This window comes from Sceloporus occidentalis, unplaced genomic scaffold, assembly GCF_023333645.1.
Source record: "Sceloporus occidentalis isolate IW3139 unplaced genomic scaffold, rSceOcc1.0.p SCAF_4, whole genome shotgun sequence".
Lineage (NCBI taxonomy): Eukaryota > Metazoa > Chordata > Lepidosauria > Squamata > Phrynosomatidae > Sceloporus > Sceloporus occidentalis.
In genome coordinates, this window is record NW_028316984.1 from 156,791,838 (window position 1) to 156,817,401 (window position 25,564).

The 25,564-nt window shown below is 39.9% G+C and overlaps 1 protein-coding gene across 14 annotated transcripts in view; it reads right to left on the bottom strand.

Annotated features, from left to right (window-relative positions):
* HECTD1 (HECT domain E3 ubiquitin protein ligase 1) overlaps positions 1-20,424 on the bottom strand; it is a 76,816-nt gene extending 56,392 nt beyond the window's left edge. For 6 of the 14 annotated variants that reach the window (XM_089522075.1, XM_089522071.1, XM_089522074.1 and 3 more), the window contains exons 1-5: positions 20,313-20,422; positions 12,345-12,616; positions 6,494-6,728; positions 3,679-3,906; positions 111-392 (exon numbers count right to left, since the gene is read on the bottom strand). In XM_089522075.1, the coding sequence (XP_089378201.1) occupies positions 111-392; positions 3,679-3,906; positions 6,494-6,728; positions 12,345-12,484 (885 nt within the window). In that variant the 5' untranslated portion in view covers positions 12,485-12,616; positions 20,313-20,422. Of the gene's footprint in view, positions 1-110; positions 393-3,678; positions 3,907-6,493; positions 6,729-12,344; positions 12,617-20,312 lie in introns of all 14 variants that reach the window. The other 8 variants (XM_089522063.1, XM_089522067.1, XM_089522072.1 and 5 more) reach the window with 3 other exon arrangements.
* Between the last annotated feature and the right edge of the window lie 5,140 nt (positions 20,425-25,564).

Consider the following 25,564-nt stretch of genomic DNA (forward strand, 5'->3'; position numbering starts at 1 on the left):
TTATTATTATTATTATTATTATTATTACACAAAATGTGGCCAGCTAATTCATGCCACAAAATTCAGAATGTTAAATATTAATACTAAACAATGTTCAAAAGAATTCTTACATGTGTTACTACTGGAGAGCCTCTGCAGAGTGTTGATAACAGGCTTACAATAGTTGACACCTGATTACTCAATTTAGAGTCTGCAGTTGTAGATGGTGCCCCTGTGCTGCTTCGGCCTGGTTTGCAGGCTGAAGATGGTCCCGAAGCTGTGCCACCTGCCGCAGCCATGCGGGATAATAGCTCTTCAGTCAATCCATGTTTAGCTAGTGGTGCTGGATCAACCCCACGACGTGTAAATCTATCAGCTAGGGAGGCAAAACACCGCAGGGCACCATCTGAAACCTGGAGGGGGGGGAAATCATAGATTAGAATGAAATGGCCAGATTACAATTTCAAAGGAAACATATTAAAAAAAATAAATCTTTGCAATCATTCAGGATACCTGTACATGGAAACAAAAATTTAAATAAGTCTACCTTAAAGTACTTTCTTATCTAGGTATGAATGATCTTTCCTAGCAACCAGTCCTTTTCTGGCGGAATTATGTGGAATGAAAATAGGAAAATTACAACCAGTTTTGAATTTAAAATGTGAGATAATGGCAATGGTCAAACAACAAATGTTGAAAAGTCCATCCTGATGTATTATTTAATACAGCAGCCTCTAGGTATGCTAGGCAATGCACATACATTGTTAAACATCAGCAAACATCTGTGAAGAATTTATGAAGTCTTGTTCTTTTTTTAAAAAAAAAAGCCATGATGTGTTACTAGCTTGCGAATTTTGGCTTGCTCTAACCATGGTTTGCCAATATGTCTGAACCTGGAATTGACAGATGATTTCATGTTGTTATACATACCCAAAAGGACACAGATTTTACCTACATATTGAGCAATGAAAACATTTTAATGAGGGTTTACATCACTGCTGATGAGATGGCAACTGTCCAATGAGATTAGTTCAACGGAGTTGAAAACCATCCTGTTCAGAGAAGCCTTCCCAGGCATTGCATAATTGTCGCTTACTATTTGATGTTCTTTTGGTGCCTGTTTATCAAACCATTTCCTGTATTGCTATGTACTGTATATGTATTATCCTACTTGAGAGTATGTATTTTCCCTGGAAGAAGATTAACCATCCATTATGAAGCCAAGCCCTCCCTCCAGTCCATCTGCCTTGGTCCAGGCCTCAGAGGTAGAGAGGAACTGCTGGACTTCTTACCCTTTCCCGCCACCACTCCCTTCTCCTTCTGTGTCATGTCTTTTTAGATTGTAAGCCCGAGGGTAGGGAACCGTCTAACTAAAAAGATTGTATGTACAGCGCTGTGTAAATTTACAGCGCTTCATAAATAAAGGTTAATAATAATAATAATAATAATAATAATAATAATGATAATTAGCAGTTGGGGAGAAGTGCAAACCTTTGAGATGCTTCTGAGGGGAGGTTTTAAAAAGTTCTGGATAACATGGGGATCTGTCTGTCTGCTGGCTTCTGTCTTTGGCTTTTGTGAAGCAGATCATGAGAAGACTGGTGAAGTTGGATAATGGAGCCAGGCTCCCAGCTACCCAGAAACATTGAGGACTATAAATCCCACCTGATTGTAAGGTTAGGAACAGGTACAAGTCTTTTTAGTGTCAAGTTTTTGGGTTTATTTTTCTGGCTGGGCTAAATGTAACTTTGTAAGCTGGTCCTTCATGTAGTGATATCCTTTTGTTCTAGAACTTCTTCAGTGAGAATAAAGCTTTTATTTAGAATACTCTGCCTCCTTGCACTCTTCTTCACATATCATAGCTTGGCTAGTTCTTCACTGAGTTTGCAAATACCAGTGGAATAACCCAGCAACGTCCTAATGCACTGCTAAGATGTAGTAAGCAATGGGTTCCATCCAGCTCAGCGGGACACCTAGAGAGCCCTCACAGTTGCCATCTCCAAATCTGATAAGCATGCCCTCTATTCCATCATCCAAGTCACTGACTGATAAAGATGTTGAACAGCAGTGGATTAGGCAACTCAGAAATCATGTTTCCTTCTAATGAGAAGGAAAGAAAGTATCTCTCTAGTAACAAGTCAAACATGCGTTATGTCAGGGGTAGGCAACCTTTTTGACCCGGGGGCTGGGTTGCTGTCCCTCAGACAACTCGGGGGGCTGAAGCCCCCCCCCAAAAAAATTAAATATATTTTTAAAAGTAAATTAAATAAATAAATAAACCGGGACAAATGTAGGACAAATATTTAAAATGGAGGACACTTTTTAATTGGAAAAAATGGAGGACACGCAAAAAAAATCTGCTGATTTTTTAAAAAATGTTAATATAAATGCATGTTTCTGAGGCTTCTATAGACAATTGCCCCCCCTTGCTCCCTCTTGCCCGCCGCTTGCCCCCACTTGCTCCTCCTTATTTAATTCTCAGTTCTTCTATATTTTGTTATTTAATTTTGTTGTATTTTTGTTCTCTGATTTTATTGCTTTTGTCCAATCCACCCTGGGAACTCTGAAGCCAGGAAATGTGTGTGTGTGTTAGCCTTCAAGTGCTAATGTGAAGCTATTACCTTTGCTGTAAGAAGCACATACAGGTAAACAACTAAGAGATTGGTAATAAAGAAAAACTATCATAAGGATATTTTCTCACTGTAGAACCAATGTGAGGAATGTCTGTGCATGTGTATGAACAATGCAGGCTAAATTTAAATCTCCACTTGGCTATAGAGTGATTCTATGTGAACTACATTTCTACCACCATATAAAGATTGTTACTGAAATAAAATGTAACAGGAAGGTAAGCTTACTGTCTTGAAAGCTATAGATGAATGACAGGATGTAAATGTAGTAAAGCAATTAATATTAATTCATCCAAAGAAAAACAATCAGATGGGGAAAAGGACATTACCAGTATTCCAAAATTACCTGCATAAAAACTTGCCAAACATGAACAAAACATTTTAGGTACTATATATTCTCGACTGTAAGTCGAGTAATTTATGCCCCCAAATTGACCCTAAAATCCTGTGTTGACTTATATGCGGGTCAATACAGTAACAAGTACTGCTTAGAAAGGTCCTAAAACAAGCAAGCCTGATGCCCCACTCTTGGTGCCTTGAGGCATGTATTTCTCTCTCTCTCTCTCTCTCTCTCTCTCTCTGTGAAAGAGGTTTCCAGTCTGATTTGCAAGCCACCTCTTCCCATGGGGAAAAAAAACCCATTTAACACCATTTACTTTCGTCTCCAGTCCGATTTACAAGCCTCATCTTCCCATGGAAAAACACCTCATTTAACACCTCTTGCAGAAGGAATTTTTTGTATACAGTCCATCAATCTCAATCCCACCCCTTCCAAGTGCCATTAAAAAGCTTAGTATGGTAACAATGTAAACATTTTTGTTTTTGTCTCAAATATGTGTGAGCTCATTTACACTGAAACTAATAATCCTATGGTATATCTGCCGAAAATAATTTTAATAACCTTACCACGACTCATTTATACTAGCTAACATTCGCAATCTGAACTGAATTGTTTCAATATAATGAAAATCTTTGTAATTTTTATAAAAGACATTAAGTTTGTGCCAAACTACATACATTTCTGACAATCACAGCACTAAATGTGCTAAATTAATTCTGAGTAGTTTACCTGATGGTCTTCATGTTTTAACAGACTTGAGAGGGATTCAACACAAATTTCTAAAGAAGAATCCTGGGGTTCCATTTTTCCACACAGTCTGGATACCACAGCCATAGCAGAATGCAAAGTATCTTTATGAACTAGATGCCCACTGTCACGAATAAATGTCAACACGCAGTTCAACCCACCAGCTTCAAACACAGCACCAGACTCACGGGTACAGATGAGTTCTAATACCTGGAGTGAAAGCAGAAATGTGATAAAAAATTAAACAAAATGGATGGACATTCCTACTTGTTCTTCCATAATTATTAATTTTTATTTTTGAATACTGTATTATTCATTCCATTTTACATCTGCCACTAGACACAGGAAACTCTACTGTGCTGTCTAATAGGACAGCAGGACACAAAGATAACATGAACATGTATAAAAACAGATGGAGACATCTGAGAATAAAACCCTGAAAGAAACTGTTGGTGTGAAAATATACTAAAGAAAAAAAAACAGAATTAAATAAAAATAAAAATAACCAGTGCACTAAAATAAAACATTATATAGGAAAAAGCCTTCATAAAATAGATACTGCATTATCAATATCTAAGTAGATTGTGCCCAGTTTAGGAGCTAGTTTTAGAACTAGCATCAGCGATCAGATTAACATAGGCATTTTGCTTTTATAACTCAAATTTTTCATGGCATTGTAACTGGAGAAAGGCATATGAATTATAAAATGAGGAAGAGCCACAGTTCTATTGTGCACAGATCCACTAAAATGAATGGGACTAAGTAGAAGCCAATGGTCTGCGAATGGCTAACACTTTATTTAATCCATTCTTTACTAATGTCTCTTTAATACTGTACATATTTCAAAATAATTCTTAATTAAGTATGCCAAACTCTAACATACATATAGTTTTAGCACTCTCTAGTTTCACTATGTGACAGCCAATTTATACAGTGCTTTGCAGCTATACACTGACCTTCAAATGCACATCCTTTTGACCTCTCCACATTTTGTTGTGTCAAAACAAGATGGAATAAAGTTGTGCAAGAAGTACCAGTCAGACTGGGTTATTAAAAATATCCCAAACGATTAACCTTCGCTAGAGCACTGTGATATCAGTTATTATAAAATGGAAAAATTATGGCTCAACTAAAACCCCATCTTGAGAAAGCAGTAGTCTTCAAAGAAGTAATCAAGAGGACATTGGTAATTCCTCAAGGAGACAGCTGGTCTGATGGGATCAAATCTGAACTTTTTTACCTTGCTACAAACTGCTATGTGCCACACAAAGCCATCAGTGCTCAATGCCCTAAGAAAACTGTCCTCAGGTGCTGCATGTTGGTAACATAGCATGGTGTGGACAGAGGACAGGATTGAAGCCAAGAAGGATGAATCCATATATCTAGCAATTCTACTGGAAGATGTCTCACAGTCTTTAATAGTTCTATTTAGTATCAGAACCCTGAGGATGGAATTCCACTAGTGAAATACTACGTTTATTGGTCATGCCAGATGAAAGAATGCAACACTTCCATCTGCTCCGATTCTTTCTCTGAGCCAGCTACCTATTTTTGGATTGAGTGTCCCGCCCCACACTGAGGCAGTTATCAGGCAGCATGAGGGACTCAGTTCCTGAAGCTGACTGCAGAAAAAATGGTCATCGTCTTGGTCCTCCCAAAGGATGACATCATCTTCCTGGAGCTGGATAGCTTCCTCCTGAAAGTCCTTCATCCTCCCCTGACCACTGAATGATTGTGAGGAGAGGTGCCCAGCCAGTGTGCAGGATGTGGGACAAGACAATGCAGAAGTGCAGCACTGATGACAGCAAACATATGAAGATAAAATTTATGTTTCTTCTCTTTTTTTAAAAATAGCCATGACCTCTGATGTGTTTAGGTTTATTCGAAAAGTTGAGAGATGTTCTCTCACTCTCTCTCCACCATGATGTGAATGCATTACATGTGATCAATTTTGGTGATTATTATTGGCATTCTACTGGCTAGCCCCAGATAGACTAGACCCAGTTAATCAATTGTTGAATACATAGAGAACTCTAATGGATTCAGTGGGTGCACTCTAGTCAGGACTAAAATAGTATTTAGGCACTATATGTTAAGTGTGAGGCTTTTAATAGATTTTCGAGAGCCTAGCTGGAATGTCTTTCTTCAAGCTATGAGAAATTATGAAAGAAACCTCAGTGTTTGTTCAGAAATGTTAACCCTTTTGTGAAATAACTACAGACATTCCACATTAAACACTTTGAAATCCTTAAAGTTTCTCAGTCAAGCTGAAAATGAGACAGCAGTGCCTGTTAACAAGTTTCCTGTCTAAAAATCCAACTCTGGTTAAATGTAAAAACCTGCATCTATTTTTGCCATGCAAATTCATGCCAGTTCATCTTGCCATAGAACTAGTTTGGATGCAGGGGGGGAAATCCTCTCCATCGTCATGTGTTTCCTTACCTGTATATTCAGAACAAAATTAAAATACTGCCACTGCATACTGCAACTGACTGTATATGTGATTTGCCCTATACTAATTATCATTTTGATTAAGAAAAACATCATGTGTAATGATGCCTGATATACCATTCTTATTACATCCTGTTTTGCAAGATAGTTTTTCTTTCCCCCAAGGCATCTACTTGAGGGTGTTTGGAGATACGTTAATTATTTTTTAGATGTTGTATTGGTTTTGATGGTACAGAAAGCCAAAAAAACTTACAACAACTAAATCTCAGCCCTCCAACAACACTATTATTATAATCATACTTTATGAAACTGGTTTTTTAGCAGAGGAAAATTAGTGAAAACGTACCTTCACACACTGTTCAGCCAAGTCCCTGCTAGTTCTGTTGTTAAGTTCAACAACTACTAAACGATTACAAAGTGCTTTGATAGCACCATCCACTCCTACAATCCTTCGGGTGCATTCTGCTGATACATCCAAATAATATGTTATGGCACGGGCAGTTACCTCCAATACATTGTCAGGAGCACTTTCATCAAGAAAAATTTTGCACAGTGCTGGCAAAAAAGTGCGAGGGGGGCATCTGGGGAAAAAAAGATAAAAATTATCAGTCATTTTCTATAGTATATTACACCTTATCTACAAGTCATTAGATTAACATCTGTACTAAACAAATGAATTTAAAACCATGTTCCAGTGATCACAGATAAAGTCTTGTATTGTTATTTCTATAATGTGAATAGAATACTTCCTCACTCCTCTCTGTACTTCTCCTATCTAGCCCCCCCCACCCCCCCGCCAATTGTACAGGAGAAATGAGAAGCCATTTGTACCATACTATACGGTACAAAAAATGAGGAAACTGCTTAAGATCAGGAACCGGGAAGCAGAGAGGTATGGCCACATAGCCCGAAAAACCCACAAAAAACTATGGATGCCAGCCATGAAAGCCTTTGACTTCACAGAGAAGCAGGCGTTTTCATGTTCACAATTGCTTTCCATTAACAGAAATAAATGTTTGATCTAAGAGAATAACCATGATTACAAACAGAGAAATCTATTTGTGTGCACAACATCTACACTTGTCCCTCTACATTCACTAGGGTTAGGGGGACAAGACTCCTGTGAATGTAGAAAAACAGCAAATAACAAAAACAGTATGTTTTTACCTGAGAGAACACTTCTCTATAAATTTCTAGATCCTCCAGTGCAACTCTGTGGTCAACATCTGCCAAATGTTGACCACAGAATTGGAGTGTTGAATTTCTAGGTCCTTCTGTTTGCCTTTTGGTTAAAGTTGATCTTAGAGTTGTGCTGGAGAACCTAGATATTCCTAGAGAGAATATCATATCATATCACCTTTTAACCTTCTTTTCTCCAGGCTAAACATCCCCAGCTCCCTAAGTCATTCCTCATAGGGCATGGTTTCCAGACCCTTCACCATTTTAGTCGCCCTCCTTTGGACACACTCCAGTTTCTCAATGTCCTTTTTGAATTGTGGTGCCCAGAACTGGACACAATATTCCAGGTGGGGCCTGACCAAAGCAGAATAGAGTGGCACTATTACTTGTCTTGATCTAGAAACTATACTTTTATTGATGCAGCCTAAAATTGCATTGGCCTTTTTAGCTGCCTCATCACACTATTGACTCATGTTCAACTTGTAGTCTACTTGGACTCCCAGATCCCTTTCACATGTTGTCTCATTCAGCCAGATCCTATATCTGTGCATTTTATTTTTCTGCCCTAAGTGCAGTATCTTACATTTCTCCATGTTGAATTTCATTTTGTTAGCTTTGGTCCAGCTTTCTAGTCTATTCAGGTCATTTTGAATTTTGATCCTGTCCTCTGGGGTATTAGCTATTCCTTCTAATTTGGTGTCATCTGCAAATTTGATGAGTATGCCCCCAATTCTGTCATCCAAGTCATTGATAAAGATGTTGAATAGCACTGGGCCCAGGACAGAGCCCTGTGGGACCCTGTGAATAATCAAATCTGTGAATAATCAAATTTACAAAAGTCAAAGCCGCAGATGTGGAGGGACAAGTGTATATCTATTGGTGGACTAGAAAATGAAATTTAATCTAGACAACTGAGGCTATGTACAAATATTACTATTCCTGTTTTTAGAAACTGAACAGAGAAATAACATATTTCTCCTTTTCACTCCTTCTTCCTCACAGTTCATAAGACAAACAGATTATCAAATTAAACAAAAAATTAAACCAAACAACAATTCTTACTTACCACATAGATATATTTTACTAAGTTAAAATGTTAATACACAGGAAAATTTGGAACATTTATAAATAAATATATACAAAGTAAACATAATAAGTTTGGTTCACATGGCGCGATAAATCAGGGAACTGTAGGAATTCTGTCTTACCAGTTAAAACTAATGTGTTGCTAAATGCTACATAATCACTTGCAGCAGGAACAGCTAAACAAACTAAGGAATTATGCTTTCTGATTTGTTTATTATGTTGTATGAACCTGGGCAGAGCTGCAACTCTGGTTTATTTCTCTCCCAACAAAACAGAGACACAATCCTCGAGCAAACCAAAATACACCACGGATTTTGTCTTTCTTGTTAGAGAACCTAACCACTGCAGCATCAGTATCTTGGTTAGCGCAACATGATAATGAAACCATGGCTTGTTCAGCTGTTCCTAGCACAAGTGGAAGTGATGGGGCAGCATACATCAGCACACTGCTGGTTCACAATAAACCATAGTTCCTATAGGTACCTGGCTTGCCATGTCATGGAACTGCAACCAATGCCACGAGTACTAAGCATATTTTACTATAGGAATTGAATAGCAGGAATTGAAACACAATCTCAGTCATAAACTGTAGCTCTGAAGTTCAAATGTCAGGTTCACATCTTGCAAAAATGTAGAAGCAAGATGCTAAAAATGAATAGAGTAAATGTCATGGAAAAGACACAATAAGGAGGTGCTATGAAGGATGGATTTGAAGGCATTATCAACATCCAATCCCACTTATTTATTTCCATTATTCTTGTATTTCCAAAAATTTATTTTTATGGCTAACTATATGGACGTATATCAGAGAGATGTCACTGATCTTATCTGAGGAAAATATAGGACAATAAAAGTGTGCAGAGAGGATACAGCAAGGTCATTCTAGTATACATAAAAATAGAATTTGCATACAACAGTACAACTAGAAGATGTAAGGTATCATATGGTTATCAAGGAAACTACAGGGATACCCCAAATTCAGCTTTCCTGAACATTGCAAAATAGGCTGAAGTCATGACAACACATGGAGGACCACATATTGCCCACAAATGCTACAATATACAGTCTACTCAAGAACTCACATAGAAAAGTAAGGGAGCAGAACTGGGAACAGAACTGTGCCAATCTGTGGCCCAATTACTCTTTGTTAAGAGACTCTGAAAATTCTCACACCTGTAATACAGAAGGTGTTTTTAGCATGCACCTAATTAATAATTCAATGATTTTTAATAGAATGGAAAACACTACTTACTTAAGAACTAAACTTTGTTTACCTGAGATAGTAGGATCTTAAATGATTGCTCAGTAACCTTAGAATTTAAATTCTCAGGAGTCCCAAGGAAAGGCCCTCATTATCCAGTTCCCTATCCCAAGGCTATCTGGTCCTTCCGTAACCATTACAGCCTGTTTTTAATAAGTGCTTTCTCCACTGGATTTCATTCTGCCACCCAAAAAACATACGAAGCCATTTGCCTCATCTTAAATCACTATACTTTTGATGCTAAATAAACTTTCATTAAGAAAAATAAATGAATTAACTGAAAACCAGCTGAAACAATTCCAGCATTGAAAACTTGTCCTGCCGCCTGAAGTAACTGGATATCCATAACATAACAGATTGAGATGCTATACTTGACAAAAAACGGAATTTACTCATTATTTCTAGCAGAATTTATAAGCACATACAGTCAGCCCTCCATATCCACAGATTCTTTATCTGTGGATTGAAGCATCTATGGCTTGAAAATATTTTCAAAAAATCAGAATAGAGAAAGTAATCAAGAAATCAGAAGAAGACTAGGAATGGAAAGGGCAGCTATGAAAGAACCATGAAAGGTCCTAAAGTGCAAAGGTGTACACCTGAACATTAGACCTAGGATCGTACAAGCCATAGTATTTATCATCACCATGTACAGATGTAAGAGCTGGACACCAAAGAAAGTTAATAGCAAGAAAATCAAGTCATTTGAGATGTGTTGCTGAAGAAGAGTGCTGAGGATACCATAGATGGCCAAAACAACAAACAAACGGCTCCCAGAACAGGTCAAGTCTGAACTCTCCCTGGAAGCCAAGATGACTAAACTGAGGCTGTCATACTCTGGCTACATCATGAGAAGGCAGGAGTCACTAGAAAAGACAATAATGTGAAGAAAGCAGTAGAATAAGACGAAGACTGCATGCCAGATGGATAGATTCAATCAAGGAGGCTACAGCTCTGAGCCTGCAGGACCAGAGCAGAACAGCTGAGAAAAGAGTGTCTTGGATATGTCTCATTCAGTGTCACTATGAGTCAAAGTCGACTCAAAGGCAATTAACAACAACAAAATTGTCAAGACAAACATATTAATAAGGGTGCTCCCAAATTAAGACAGTATAGTTTTTGTAATATTATAATGGCTCAAATTAACTGCAGACACACACAGTATTTTAATATCCCAAGTATTACTATGAAAATCTAAATGACTAATGATCAGTCCACATGAATCACTGTCTACTAAAAATTAAAATTAAAAAGAATGACTGAAGTGATGTAACTGTATTGCCTGTATGATGTTTTCAGAAACATAAGTTTTACAGACTGAACTATAAAGCAACCTGTGTAGATTCACTTAATTTACTTCCAAACTGCTTATTATGTAGTGTTCATTTTTGTGTTTTTCTCTTAAGAGTTGTGGTTTCTTAGACGCTCAGTTACAGTAATATACTTTTTGAAATCAAATATATTTTTCTTCCTTAGACTTCAAGTAAAACATTGAACTGGAACTAATGCTGGTACAAAGTCTCTATTCCGAAAACTACAGGTAAGGCATTCATATGGCAAGTTCCCCCTAAAGTTTATGGTTTCTAGAGCTGAACAGTTCCAACAAAGAGTTTATTTACTCTTGACAGATGTATTTCATCAAATCTGGGAAGCTTTGCTAACTCATAATAAAAGAGCAGTTTACTGCTCAGAAGAAAAACTTTTAAAGCTATACTGCTCTGATAAAAACTGTTCTAGCTCTTGAAAGAAAAAAAACCTATTAATCTTACAGAGGCACTTATTAAAACTTCACAATTGTCTCTGAATGTTGAAACAGTTAAAGACATCTGATTTAATAAATGTCCCTAATGTTTGCCATAAAAATTACAATTTAGCTCTTGAAATTAAAGATTTTTCAATTATGTTGTACAGAAGATAATTATGCTTTAAAATGTTTCAGAATGTTTTTTCTGTGTTTCAAAACAGTAAAGCTCTGTTCATCACAAATGTATTGGCTGTGATCTATCATTTCGAAAATTAGCAACTCGGTGCTAACAATTGCACTCTTTGGGCATTCTCGTTTATCATGACACATAACGTCTCAGCATACAAGGCTCTGCTAAGTCAACAGTGTGTGTTAACAGAAACTAAACTGAAAATCCAGTCTTAATGGAAATAGTACTTTTAAAATAGGGAGAGCTTCAGAGGAAGAGTGGAATTTTTAAAACTGACTTTATTATTTTGCTCCTTCTACTATATTTGGGATCAGGTTTCTTTTTCGCCCTACTGATCCGCATAAAATACAGAAAAAAAACGCTGTACCAGAGGATTTGAGTAACTTTTAAAAGCAGCAAATTCACCAGGAGAAAATTGCTCCAACCACTTTCGAGAAACAGTTCTGGGCCCTAATACTTTTACAAAGGTACCTATCGCCGGATGTGAAGACAGATTGTATTACAGCTGCTCTTTTTCAGTTCTCCTAAGGGGATACCACTCATGTCAATGGACTATAAGCAATGATCTCAATGGAAGTGTAATTTTGTTGATAGGGAGTATAGCTTTTGCTACAGGGAGTATGACAATAACATGTGCTGATTATAGGATCTTAACAACAATGTCCCAGCATGATGGGGATCAAACTGACCTGCAGATGCAAAGCTGCATCCAATTATCAAAAGGAAAATTTACTTACGTTTCAAAGCATCGATCCACATTGTCTGACATCAAAAGCAGCATACATAACTGTTCCAGCGCTATTAGCTGCATGTCTCTTTCATCTCCTTGGCCCATCTGCAGCCACTCCAGCAACGTGTCTGGATCCACATCTGCCATGATTTTAAAGAGCTGCTTTCTCTTAACTTAAAAAGCAACCAATTTTTCTTTTTTGATAAAAGTCCAGTCAGAGTAACTTGAGCTCACTAGATCTTCCACTCTGAGAACATCTGAGGTTTTTGTAGTCTTCACCTGAAAAGAACCAGCAATCCATCAATGGTGTGTAATAACCTTTTTCTGTGAAAGTGTACTGCTTCATCACAACTTATTTTAGAAACATAATACCATGTCTGTACATATTTCTGCATTTAAGAAGCAACAGCTGGACACTAACACATTGCTCAAAAGGGTCCATCAACTCTACAGAGCAAACTTGGAAGGGAGGACAAAAAAGAAATTCCTCGCCCAAATATCATTCCTTCCCAATCCTGTCTTCTTTCACTGCAGGAACATCAAAAAGCTGTGGATTTGGCATACTTTAATCTTCTTCTGAGAGCTGGGGTAATACAGTGGTTTGAATATTGGACTAGGATTCCTGGAGACAAGGGTTCAAATCCTGATCAGTTAAAAGAAACCTACTGGTTGACCTTGGGCAAGTCACACTCTCTCAGCCCAGAAAATGGCAATCTTACAAAAGACGCGTCCCTGCTAATATGCAAATAGACTTTACATTTCCTGGACGTCTCCCTATTGCCACATGGACAGAAGGAGGACAGCCTGCCTACAAAAGATATCCTCCCCATTATAACATCTTTACTAAGGATTGAAACAACATGCAGGCATCTGACTAACATCTCCATTTTTCCCCCTCCTGTTTGGTTTTATAACTTCTTGCCTGATGAAGAAGCCAATGGAGCTTCGAAAGTTTGCAACAAGTATACTGTGCATTTCAGTTGGCCAATAAAGGTATCACTGATGGATTTTTATTTCTATTTGTTAAATGGCCAACAAATCTACCCCTGCATGTTTTCTGTATCAATATGCTTTATATTTGAGGCCTTAATATCATACAATACTGTACTGCATCCATAGAAGTGGGTTTACAGCAACAAAAGCCAGTTAGTATTAAAATGCTGCCACATTTTTCTCCTATTTATGCTGCAAGAAATTAACATAGCTACATCTTTGGAAACTATCTCTTCCTAAATGATGCTCTAGTTTTCTTAGAGCTGTAACATCTGTTGCAGCACTACTGATGTCTTCATTTGCCACATCAGGATGAAATCTAATGAGATCATGAGAAGTCAAAAATGAAACTCAAGACTGATCATGATCAATGTAAACAACAAGCTTCCCTCATATATGCCAAGGGAATAGGTATCCCAATCAGAGGTATAAAGGTGGCAACTAGAGAAAATACTGTGAATTAATCACTATTTTGCACTGTGCTAAACAACCCTGTTATTGTTGTATGCCTTCAAGCTGTTTTCAACTTGTGGCAACCCTACCATGGTGTTCTCTTGACAAGATTTGTTCAGAGGAGATTTGTCTTCAACTTGCTCTGAGCCTGAGAATGTGACTTGCCCAAAGTCACCCAGGCGGCATGCCTGAACAAGGATTCAAACCCTGATCTCCAGAGTCATAGTACAATGCTCAAATAATTACACCAGTAGCCAAAGTAAATTCAGGATTACCAGTGTTCATCCAGTGTTCAGAAGGGTTTATTCCTAATAACTGTGTTTAGGAAGGCACTCAAATTAGTTGATGTCCCTTATATTCAAATTAGACTATCAGCATACAGTACTTGCGTTAATATCTCCTATGAGGCTTGCTAGAATCAGGCACACAAGTCAGTGTATGTTATACACTGTACATAAACTCAGAAACAGGTCAAGATTTGTGTGCAAGCTCCATACATCCCAAAGCCTCTTTTTCTGGCCCAAAGATCCCTAGGATGCTCCCAGAGCCATCACAAGAAAATTTGGGCAAGTAATGACCCAGAAATTGCACAAGAATTGTCAAAATCAAGTAAATAAAACTTGGGGGAGGGGGAATAAATCCAGTAACTTGTGGATTGATGAAAATACACTAGTGTTGCCCACTGGACAGGCAGGAGAGAAACTAGTCCCCTTCTGCAATGTCATCTACTCCATTTTAACCATTCTGAAATGTTTACATACACTTCTGAAGTGAGTGAAACTTTAGCAGACAATTTCCCATGCTTCTTGTTTGGACTGTATGTACATTTGCATTTCACTGTGTATTTTATTGATTCTTGTGCTAGAGGCTTCACTAACTTATTTATGGCGGGTTACAAACCGCCATATGGTACGCGACGAGCGCGCACTAGGATTAGGAAGGGGCGGTGCTTCCGCACCCCCCCTAACCCTAGTATGCGCTCCGCGCGCACAAAATGGCGGCGGACATTCCACACGGCCGCCGCCATCTTGACGTAGCGGACACACTGCGTCCCCATGTCGCGCCCCAGAAATGACGCCGCGAGCGCGTGACTAGCGCCTCGCGGCTCTTCCGGGGCCTGAGAAGGAGCGCGATTTCCACGCTCCTTCTCTGCAGCGTCCAGGAGCTGCGCGGTTTAAGGGCTGCGGCTCCCGGACGCTGCAAGCGGAGGCGGAGCCAGACCGCCGCTTTTCGGCAGTCTGTAACCTGCCTCTATAATATTAAATTTCTGGTTATACTGTCTCTTTACAGTTACTGGTAACTGTTTTCTAAGATGAAATGGTATTGTACTTAGTAGTTAAGGGTAGAGAGCCAGAGTGGTGTAGTGTTTTAAGTGTTGGACTATGGCTCTGTAGAACAGGGTTCGAATCCTCACTCAATCATGGAAACACACTGGATGACCTTAAGCAAGTCATATTCTCTCAGCCACAGAGGAAGTCAAAGCTCCTTGGAACAAATCTGGTCAAGAAAACTCCATGACAGGCTTGCCATAAGTTGAAAACAACTCGACATCACACAACAACAAAGTTAGAGATAACATCATTATTGTTTTACATTTTCATTACCAACTTTTTAGATTTTGTTTCATGGATTTTGAAATGTTATGTTGGATTTTGTGATGTAATGAAAATACAGCTAGAGTGGTATAGTAGTTTGAGCATAAGAGTAGGACTCTGGAGTCTTGGGTTCGAATTCCAGCTCAGCCATGCAAAGCCATTGGGCGAGTAACTCTCTCTCAGCCTCAAAGGATGTCAATGGCAAACCTCCTCTGAAAAAACATGCCAACTGATGGGTTTGCAGTAGGGTCACCATAATCAGAAATGACTTCAAGGCACATAACAATGAGAACTACGTTGTATCTCAGTTTTCTAAAATGCATTTTTGTTATTTTTGTCATTGTTTCTGATCTATTAAGTTGTTAATATTCTGGAAAGGCAGCATAGAAACAGATGATGAACTGACATATATGATACTCGAAAATGTCTCCACTTAAGACATTCTCTGAATGTATTTGTTTTATCAGGAACCAAAACACTGACACTAGTCCTATGCAACCTAATTGTACTGTATAAACTTTGACCCATTTCTAGAATAATAAAATCACCAGCTTTACTTTGCTGAGGAATAAAATATACAATTAATTATGAAGATAACAAGGGTCCAAACCACACTGCAGAAATAATCCAGTTTGAGACTGTTTTAACTGTCCTGGCTCAGTACTAGGGAATTCTGAGAACTGTGGTCTTGTGAGACATTTAGCCTTCTCTGTCAGAGAGCTCTAGTGCCACAATAAACTACAATTGTCAGGATTGCCTAGCACTGCAGTGTGTTTTGGACCAAGATATGGTTTCTTCAAGGACTAAACAACTGGGAAGATGAAGACTCTACAACCTGAGTTTAAACAAAAAGTGGGCAGATTTCAGGCTTGTAGGATCTACTTTGTTTTATGCAAAAATCCCAAGATCTACAACTGGGGCCAAGTGCAAAATAGTCATTCAGCAGAGGACACACACACACACCCTTAGAATTATAGAACAGAGTACCTCTGAGCACATGCTTATTTGTTTTTAATACCAGGAACTCTTCAGTCACTCTTGTTTTTATTTTCAAACTATCTCATTTTCACCAAACTATTTTTAATTAAATTATTTATGATATTGTTCACCCAAATAAAGCCAGAAACTCTTTTAAATCTTCTACAAGCCACCAGATCCTGGTCTACGTTTTGTGAGCCTCAGCTTTAAACTACTGCTTGCTGGACAAAGTCTCTGTGTTTGTCATCAGTTAGTGAGTAAAAAGATGACATCTTTAGCTGCACAAAACAAACAAGCCTAGGATAAGGGGACAGAAAGTACTGTAGGGTGTAAAATCTTGTACATGAGTGTGCCTTCATCAAGTTGCTTGTCGAGTTACGGCAACACCATGAATTTCATAGGGTTTTCTTAGGCAAGGAATACTCAGAAGTGATTTTTCCAGTTCATTCTTCTGAAATATAGCCTACAGTACCTGGTATACATTGATGGTTTCCCAACCAAGCAATAACCAGGGCTGACCCTGTTTAGCTTCCAGGGTCAGATGGGGATCTGGTGCCTTTAGGGTATTTATCCAGTACTAAAAAAAAGCCAGTCAGTCGCATTGATTTCATTCAAACTTACTTCCAACTAAATGTGGTTGTAATCACAATAAATCTATAGTGCTTGTGGCTTGCTTAAAACTCTCTAGGTAACAAAATAAGAGTCATGGTGCAGTGGTTTGGCTGTTGCACTAGGACTCTGGAGACCAGAATTCAAGTCCCTGCCCCATCACAGAAACCCAGTGGGTCAGTCTCAGAGGAAGCCAAACCCGCTCTGAACAGATCTTGTCAAGAAAACCCCTATGACCTTAAGGTTGCCGTCAGTCAGAAACAACTTGAAGGTACATGACAGCAATAACAAGTCAAAAGAAAGTGGCCTCTATCAAGTGCATATAACACAGAAGTAAAATGATCAATGGCACTGGTATGTGTTTCAAAGGTCACCACTGTGCCTACAAGCAGACTTTACATTGAGCGTCACTCCAAGCTTTGATAAATTCAAGCATACAGTAAGAAAGAGTATGCAAAGGGATCTGGTAGCACCTTTGAGACTAATTGAAAGAAATAAGCTGGTAACATGAGCTTTTGTAGACCTGAGCCTACTTCCTCAGTTGTGTGCTACCGCTAACGCAGTCATCTGAGCAAGTAGGATCGAGTCTGCAAAAGGTCATGCTACCAGCTTCTTTCTTTCAATTAGTCTCAAAAGTACTATCAGATCCCTAGAATCCTAGAACCACAGAATCTTAGAGTTGGAAGAGACCCCAAGGGCCATCCAGTCCAACCCCCTGCCATGCAGGAAATCTCAATCAAAGCAGCCCCAACAGATGGCCACCCAGCCTCTGTTTAAAGACCCCCAAAGAATGAGACTCTATCACTCTTTGAGGGAGTGTGTTCCACTACCAAACAGCTCTTACTGTCAGGAAGTTCTTCCTAATGTTTAGGTGGAATCTCTTTTCCTGTAGCTTGAATCCACTGCTCTGGGTCCTATTATCTGGAGCTTCAGAAAACAAAATTGCTCCATCCTCATTACAACATCCCTTCAAATACTTATACAGGACTATCATATCGCCTCTTAACCTTCTCTTCTCCACTTTGAACATATCCAGCTCCCTAAGTCTCTCCTCATAGGACATGATTTTCAGACCCTTCATTATTTTGGTCACCCTCCTCTGTACACACTAAAGCTTGTCAACATCCTTTTTGAATACGTAGTGTTGCACAGAATTAGACATGGTATTTCAGGTGAGGCCTGACCAAGGCAGAAGAGAGTGGCACTAGGTCTCCTAGATCCCTTTCATATGTACTGTCGTCAGGCCAAGAGTCCCACATCCTATATCTATGTGTTTCATTTTTTCTGCCTAAGTGTATAATGCATAATGAAGCTGCATAATTTGCTGAAACGCCTTTTAAGGTAGGGATCCACACCTCTGAAGGGTCTGTGAAGCAATTTACAGCCCCTGAGACCCTTGTAGGCTCAAGTGAACAAAACCCATGCCACCATCTTCTTTCTTTCAGTTAGTTTCAAAGGTGCTACAAGATCCCTTTGCATACTGACTTTCCGGACTAACATGGCTATGTTTCTGACTTCTGTCGGCAAGAAAGAGATATTGTGATACAGTAATAAACGGAGATGAAATGGCCCAGAGTAATATGGTAGACCAGACTCCATCCTTTTCACGCAGGAGGTACCTAGGTTCATTCCCCAAGTATCTAGAATTAAAGGGATCTTAAAAAGCAGGCCTAGAGATCCCCGAGAACCACTACCCATCGGAAAACTCTAGTACTTAGCTGCATGGCCCTATTACCTGGCATAAACTAACTTCATAGTGTCACATATTTTGTTGTTGTGGTGGTGGTGGTGTGCCTTCAAACCGTTTCTGGTTTACAGTGACCCTAAGGTAAACCTATCATGGAGTTTTCCTGGCAAGTTTCTTCAGCGGGGGTTTGCCATTGCAATCCTCTGAGACTGAGTGTGATTTGTCCAGTGGGTTTCCACGGCCGAACCAGATTCATACCCAGCCCTAGAGTCAAACCACAAAACCACACTGGCTCTAGTTATTTACCTATAAGAGAAGACTCTGTTTTAAGAATGATAAAAACTTGACACTGACTGTCCCAAAAGCAAACAGAGCGATGAGCCCCAGCAGGGGCAGAAAAGGTTTGGCCCCGGCTGACATGGTACATTTATATCACTTTTTGGGTCTGTACCCTGCCTTTCTCCCAAAATGGGATTGAAGGTGGCTGGCTACATTTGCCAGCTCTCCCTAAGAAGATTAAATAAAGCCAACTCTGGCAGCATAGTTCTGTTTTAGGTACTTCTGAGCTCTTTCTGCAGAGATAAAAACAAGTCATATGTTCCCTAACTGCACACAGACACACAATTAGAAAAAGAAACGAGCGGAGAGGGCAACTCCATCCACACTGCAGATATAATCCAGTTTGACAGCACTAGGGAATTCTGGGAATTTTAGTATGTGTTTCAGGGACTTTTGAGCTCCTTCCTTGGGACACAAAAGCAAGCTTTGCTCTGCTGTCACAACGAACAACCATTCCCAGAATTCCACAGCATGGAGCCACGGCAATTAAAGCAGGGTCAGACGGGATTATTTCTACAGTGTAGACGCTGACTCTGGTGCCACAACTACCATTCCCAGAATTCCACAGCAGGGAACTATGACAGTTACAGTCCAGTGTGGACGGCCTATATTATTAATAATAATAATAACAACAACAACAACAACAATAATAATCTTTACTTACATCCTGCTTTTCTGCTGCTGAACAACCAAAGCGGCTTACATCTAAAAAGCCATTCCAACATACAATTGTACATATAATGTCCCCATGATCCCCCCGCCTATTATATATATATATATATATATATATATATATATATATAAATCAAACACATTACAATTAACAAATGTATCAGTTAAAACACAAACTATTAATAATACCCAGGGTTTCTTTGGTCTCTGTGGCCAGTATGATGTTCTACTGAGTTTATCCCTGACGTTTGGCCAGCATCTGTGGCACTTTCTGAATACTACTAAGGCCCCAGAGAGCCCTGGAGAAGCCGGGAGGAGGAAGCCATGCCCGCTCTCCCTCTTCCCAACCAGGGCAGCAAGGAACCTCCTCTCCGCCTTCCCCCCCTCATCTGGGCCTAACAAGCCTGGCCCTTGCGTGGCTCCTCTCCGCCGCCTCCCCACCTCCAAAGCCGGCCTCCTCCTCCTCCTCCTCCTCCCGCTCTCCTACCCGCCGAGGAGGAAGGCCCCGGCCCTCGCGTAGAAGGCGACCCGCGGGCCTCGCAGGGTGACCCGGCTGGGCGGCTCAGGAAAGGCCGCGGTGGCCTAGGCCCTCCCCGGGTCTTCCTCTCTGCCTCAGCGGCTGCGGCACCAGAGCTTTTCCCTCACCCACCAGCAGCAGCCTCAGACCCCGTCCATCTCGAAGCCTCCGGCAGCAGACAAGCCCACCGACACGGAAAGACGACGACGACGAGGAGGAGCCCGCCAGCTTGCCTCCCTCCCTCCCTCGGAACAAGGCCGAGGCCGGCTCCCCGAGTCGCGCAGGAGAAATACGGAGGAGGAGGAGGAGGAGGCGCCTGGCTTCCTTCCCTGCCTCTTCTTCCTCCTCCTCCTCCCGTCATGGCTCGCCTTTCCCTTCCCCAGCCCCCCTTCTTTATTAATTTTACACTATACACACACACTCTTTAATTGTCCAGCTCTGGCATCCATATATATATATATATATATATGTATGTATGTATGTATGTATTGTCCAGCTCTGGCATGTATGTATGTATGTATATGGATGCCAGAGCTGGACAGTTATTGAAAATGGACTCAACTAAGATACTTAGTTGGCTGACCATATAATAACAATATATATATATGTGTGTGTGTCTGTTTGTGTGTACGCTTAATTGGCTGACTATATATCAACAATATATATATGCCAGAGCTGGACAGTTAAAGAAAATGGACTCGACTAAGATACTTAGTTGGCTGACCATATAACAACAATATGTGTGTGTGTGTGTGTGTGTGTGTGTATCTTATATGGATGCCAGAGCTTGACAATTAAAGAAAATGTACTCAACTAAGCACAATAAAATAGACTCAACTAAGATACTTAGTCGGCTGACCATATATCAACAATAAAATACCAAATACCAAAATGCATACACACACATAAAATATAGTTGTAGCTGATCCTGAAAATACATATATTAAGCTTTATTTATATAGCACTGGAAATTTTGCACTCCTTTCTTTCCCTTCCTTCCCACAGAGCTTTGTATTTTCAGGACCAGCTTTACAACTGTTTTATCTGTGTATGCATTTTGGTATTTGGTATTTTATTGTTGATATATGGCCTTGCATGCATACACGGCAACAGGGAATGCAACGGCTTGTACGATTCTGACTTTTGTGCTTAGTTGAGTATCTTAGTTGTGTCCATTTTCTTTAATTGCCCAGCTTTGGCATCCATACGTGGCAATAAGGAATGCAACGGCTTAGATAGACAGAGACTTCCCTCTGTCTATCTCATTCTCTCTATACATGTGACTCCTGTCACTCAATCTTGGAGGCTGTTTAACAGACTCTCTCCCAAGATTTTAAACAGTCTCCGCCCAGTCTAATGAGATTATCACATGGGGGAAATCCTGTGCAGAAATGACGGTTTAAATCAGAAAAAAGCTGCAAAAGCGGGTTGATTTTCACACTACAGCAAGAGGTATTGACCCAAACAGAAAGTAGATGGAAAGTAAACAAAAGCTGCTCCTTTTTACTTTTACAAAACCCTGGAAGGAGTTGCTTTTATTTATTTCCCATGTGGGTTTGTTGGGTTTTTTTTTTAGTAAATCTTTGTTCTTTAGGAAGACAAATTTAAAATAACAGTCTGACCGACAGTTTTACTATTCTGTTAATGAAAGCTGAACTCTAACAATTTTAACTTTTATAGCTGCGTATTTTCGTTTCCCTTTAAAAAGGTTAACACCCTGGGAAATTAAAGATATTCACCTAAGCACAAAAGTTGGACTCATACAAGCCACTGTATTCCCCATCACCATGTATGGATGTGAGAGCTGGGCAGTTAAGAAACAAGATAGGAAGAAAATCAATTCCTTTGAGATGTGGTGCTGGAGAAGAGTGCTGTGGATCTCATGGACAGCCCAGAAAGAACAAATAAATGGGTCCCAGAGCAGATCAAGTCTGCAATTTCCCTGGAGGCAAAGGTGGCTAAACTTTGGCTACAACATGAGAAGGCGAGACTCATTAGACTCATTAGAAAAGACAATAATAGTAGGAAAAGTAGAGGGTAGTAGAAAGAGAAGAAAAATGCAGACCAGATGGCTAGACTGAATCAGCGAGGTCACAGGCCTCAATTTGCAGAATTTCCTGAATTTAGGAAAGGTGGAGGGAAGTAGAAAGAGAGGAAGGTAGCACACTAGATGAATGGACTCTATTAGGGAAGTTACAAGTATGAGTTTTCAGGAACTGAGCAGAGCAGCAGAGGACAGGCCACATTACCGCACTGCACTCTTACCGTGCTGCTATTCCACTTTAACTGTTCTGGCTGCCTCCTGTTGCATTTGGGGGTTTGTAGTTCAGTGATGCCTAAGAGCTCTCTGGCAGAGAATTCTAAATGCTCCTCTTTAAACTGCAAATCCCAGAATGCAACAGGAGACAACCAGAGAAGTAATAAACTAGAGGGAGTCTTATTAGACCACACTGGCTCTAACAACAGCCTTGTTGTTGTTGTTGTTGTTGTTGTTGTTGTTGTGTGTCTTCAAGTCATTTCTGACTTATGGTGACCCTAGGGGGAACCTATCATGGGGTTTTCATAGCAACATTTGTTCAGAGAGGGTTTGCCATTGCCTTCCACAAAGGCTGAGAAAATGTGACTTGTCCAAGGTCACCCAGGGGACTTCATGGCCAAGCAGGGAATCGAACTCTGGTCTCCAGAGTCATAGTCCAATGATCTCTTGACCCCAGAGGATGGCAATAGCAATGGCAAACCCCTTTGCAGAAACTTGCCAAGAAAAGCCTATGATAGGATTGCCATCAGTCAAAATGACATGGAGGCACACACCAACAACAATTCTCTATTTGGGGATCGTCAGTAACTAACATGGAGTGTATCCACACTGCAGAAGTTAAGCAGTTTGACACCACTTTAACTGCCATGACACAATGCTATGGAATTCAGGGATTTATAGTCTTGTGAGACACCTAGTCTTCCCTGTCAGGGAACTCTAGTGCCACACCAAACGACAGGTCCTGCAATTCCATAGCATTGACCCATGGAAGTTAAAGTGCTGTCAGACTGTTTTATTTCTGCAGTGTGGCAGTTGCCACAGATCTAAAAGGCAAGGGAGGACTATTCTGTCAACCAGTACTAATTTCTGGAATGAGTCCCAGTTTAGAATTAGTAGATCTTCAATAAGGAGAGGCATTCAAAAGAAATATTTGATGGTGGGACTGCAAACAAGGTCTTACAGCTTAGGCAGAATTGCATGTGTGCAGACTCTTCTCCAAATCATTTGGTCAAACAATTTGTAATAATCAGTAGAACTTTCCAAGAATTATAGGGTTGGAAAGGATTATGAAGGAATCCACTGGTAATGCACCCCTGCAAGGCGGCCATCTAGACTCTATTTAAAAATTTCCAATGAAGTAGAGTCCACATATTCCAAGGTAGGCTAGTCCACTGTCAAATAGCTCTTACTGTCAATAAGTTCTTCCTAATGTTTGATTGGAATCTCTCTTCTTCTTTTTTTGTACAGTTGGTCCTCCATATTTGCAGCTGTGACCTTTGCAGATTAGATTATTTGTGCTTTTGATTAATGTGTCCTCTCTAGGAATCTCTAGGTCTTCCCATGCAACTCTGCTGGAAGTTGACCATAGAATTGTGCTGGAGAACCTAGATGTGCCTAGAGAAAACACCTCTCTAGGCATTTGTAGGTCCTCCAGCATAATTATATGATCAACTTCTTGCAGATATTGACCATAAAGTTGCGCTGGAGGACCTGCAGATTCCTAGAGAGGTAACAAGAATAGTATGTTGTTGTTTTTTAATTTGCTGTTTTTTCACATTCTTGGTCCTTCACCCCTAACCCCAACAAATGTGGAGGGGCCACTGTAATTTCCCTCCACGGTAAGTTTAAATTTGAACTGAAAATGAAGTGGCAACCAATGCAGCTATATAGTTATTCTCTGACTGTTGTGCCCCTATATTATCAAAATAAGCATTCTGTACTACATAAAACTTCTAGATCATCTTCAAAGGCAATGCCATATGAAATACATCAGAATACTTTCTTCTGAATGTTCCAGGGCTTGCATAACAGTGACAACAGAGTCTTCACTGGTGAATCAGCCTAATGTAATGAAAGACATCCCTGTGCCACCATCAGTAGTGCTGAATTCAGGAGAACCCTCCACTGCAAATTTGATTTTCTAGGGAGACTGCAGGAGCATTCAGAATTAGTTGTCCATCTCCATTCAGATCAGCTCCTAAGCAAGTTTGAATGGTAGTAGAAAAAAGCAAATTTGCAGTGAGTCCACATGATAGGTACAATTCCATTGCCTTTCATAATGTGTGTAGAATCAGACAATCCCTCAATGTTTGGCTACTATTTTAAGAAGTACCACATAGTCATGACAAGTGGCATGGGGATTTTCTAGGCAGATGTCTTGTGAGAAGCTTCAAATTAGGTTTCTGCAGCTGCTCTATGGAATAACATTTGACTTAATAAGTGGCCACTGGCCACAAAGATAGCCAACCTGAAGCTAAATTCATTAGGTAGTCCTAATTAGAGTTAGACCCTTTGAGTCAATGGGATTTACATGTGTGTTGCCTTGCTGTTCAGCAATTGATTTTATAGGTGTACCCTTGGTATCTGCTGGGGTTTGGTTCCAGGACCTACCACCCACCCACCCCCCCCCCTGTGGAGACGAAAATCCATGGATGCTCTAGACCCATTATAATCAATGGCATAGTAAAATTGTGTCCCTTATATAAAATGGCAAAATCAAGGCTGCCTTTAGGGGGGAGGTCTTTTAAAATATTTTTAAGCCTTGGATAGTTGAATCCTTGGATAGAGAGGGCTGGCTGTATTCCAGCAATAGGATTCAGGCCAAAGTCGGTCTTGAAGCTTGGGATTGCAGCTGTTACATTCCTTGAGTTTTGTCCATGCTTAATGGGTTGATGAGTGTTTATATATTATTTATCAAGTGTGTATTCTGTCTTTCTGCAACTAGATGTAGTTTAAAATATCTGAAGGGTACAAAGTTGTCTACCACACAAATAGCTTTTTGCATAGTTGGAACCACCACATGGGACATCTTTTAAGCAATTACCATACAAAAATATTTCTACCCTTGGTAAATTAATGCACACAGTTGTTTATAGTATGGGCAGAGATTATTCCTCAGCATTTTTGAAGACAGCAGGGCAACCCTGCTGGGTATAAGTGATGGGTCCCCTGAACAGAACTGGACCTAAATGCATTTTGGTAAATGGGATGACTAAGGTTACAGTGCTGCCTTGTGCAACTGATTCATTTTCCTCTAGCCATCTTCCTTAGAAAATACTGCTGTATAAGATAGAGCAGCATTTTATATGTCTATCTGTAAAGCTGAAATTTTGTGAAAGATAATTTA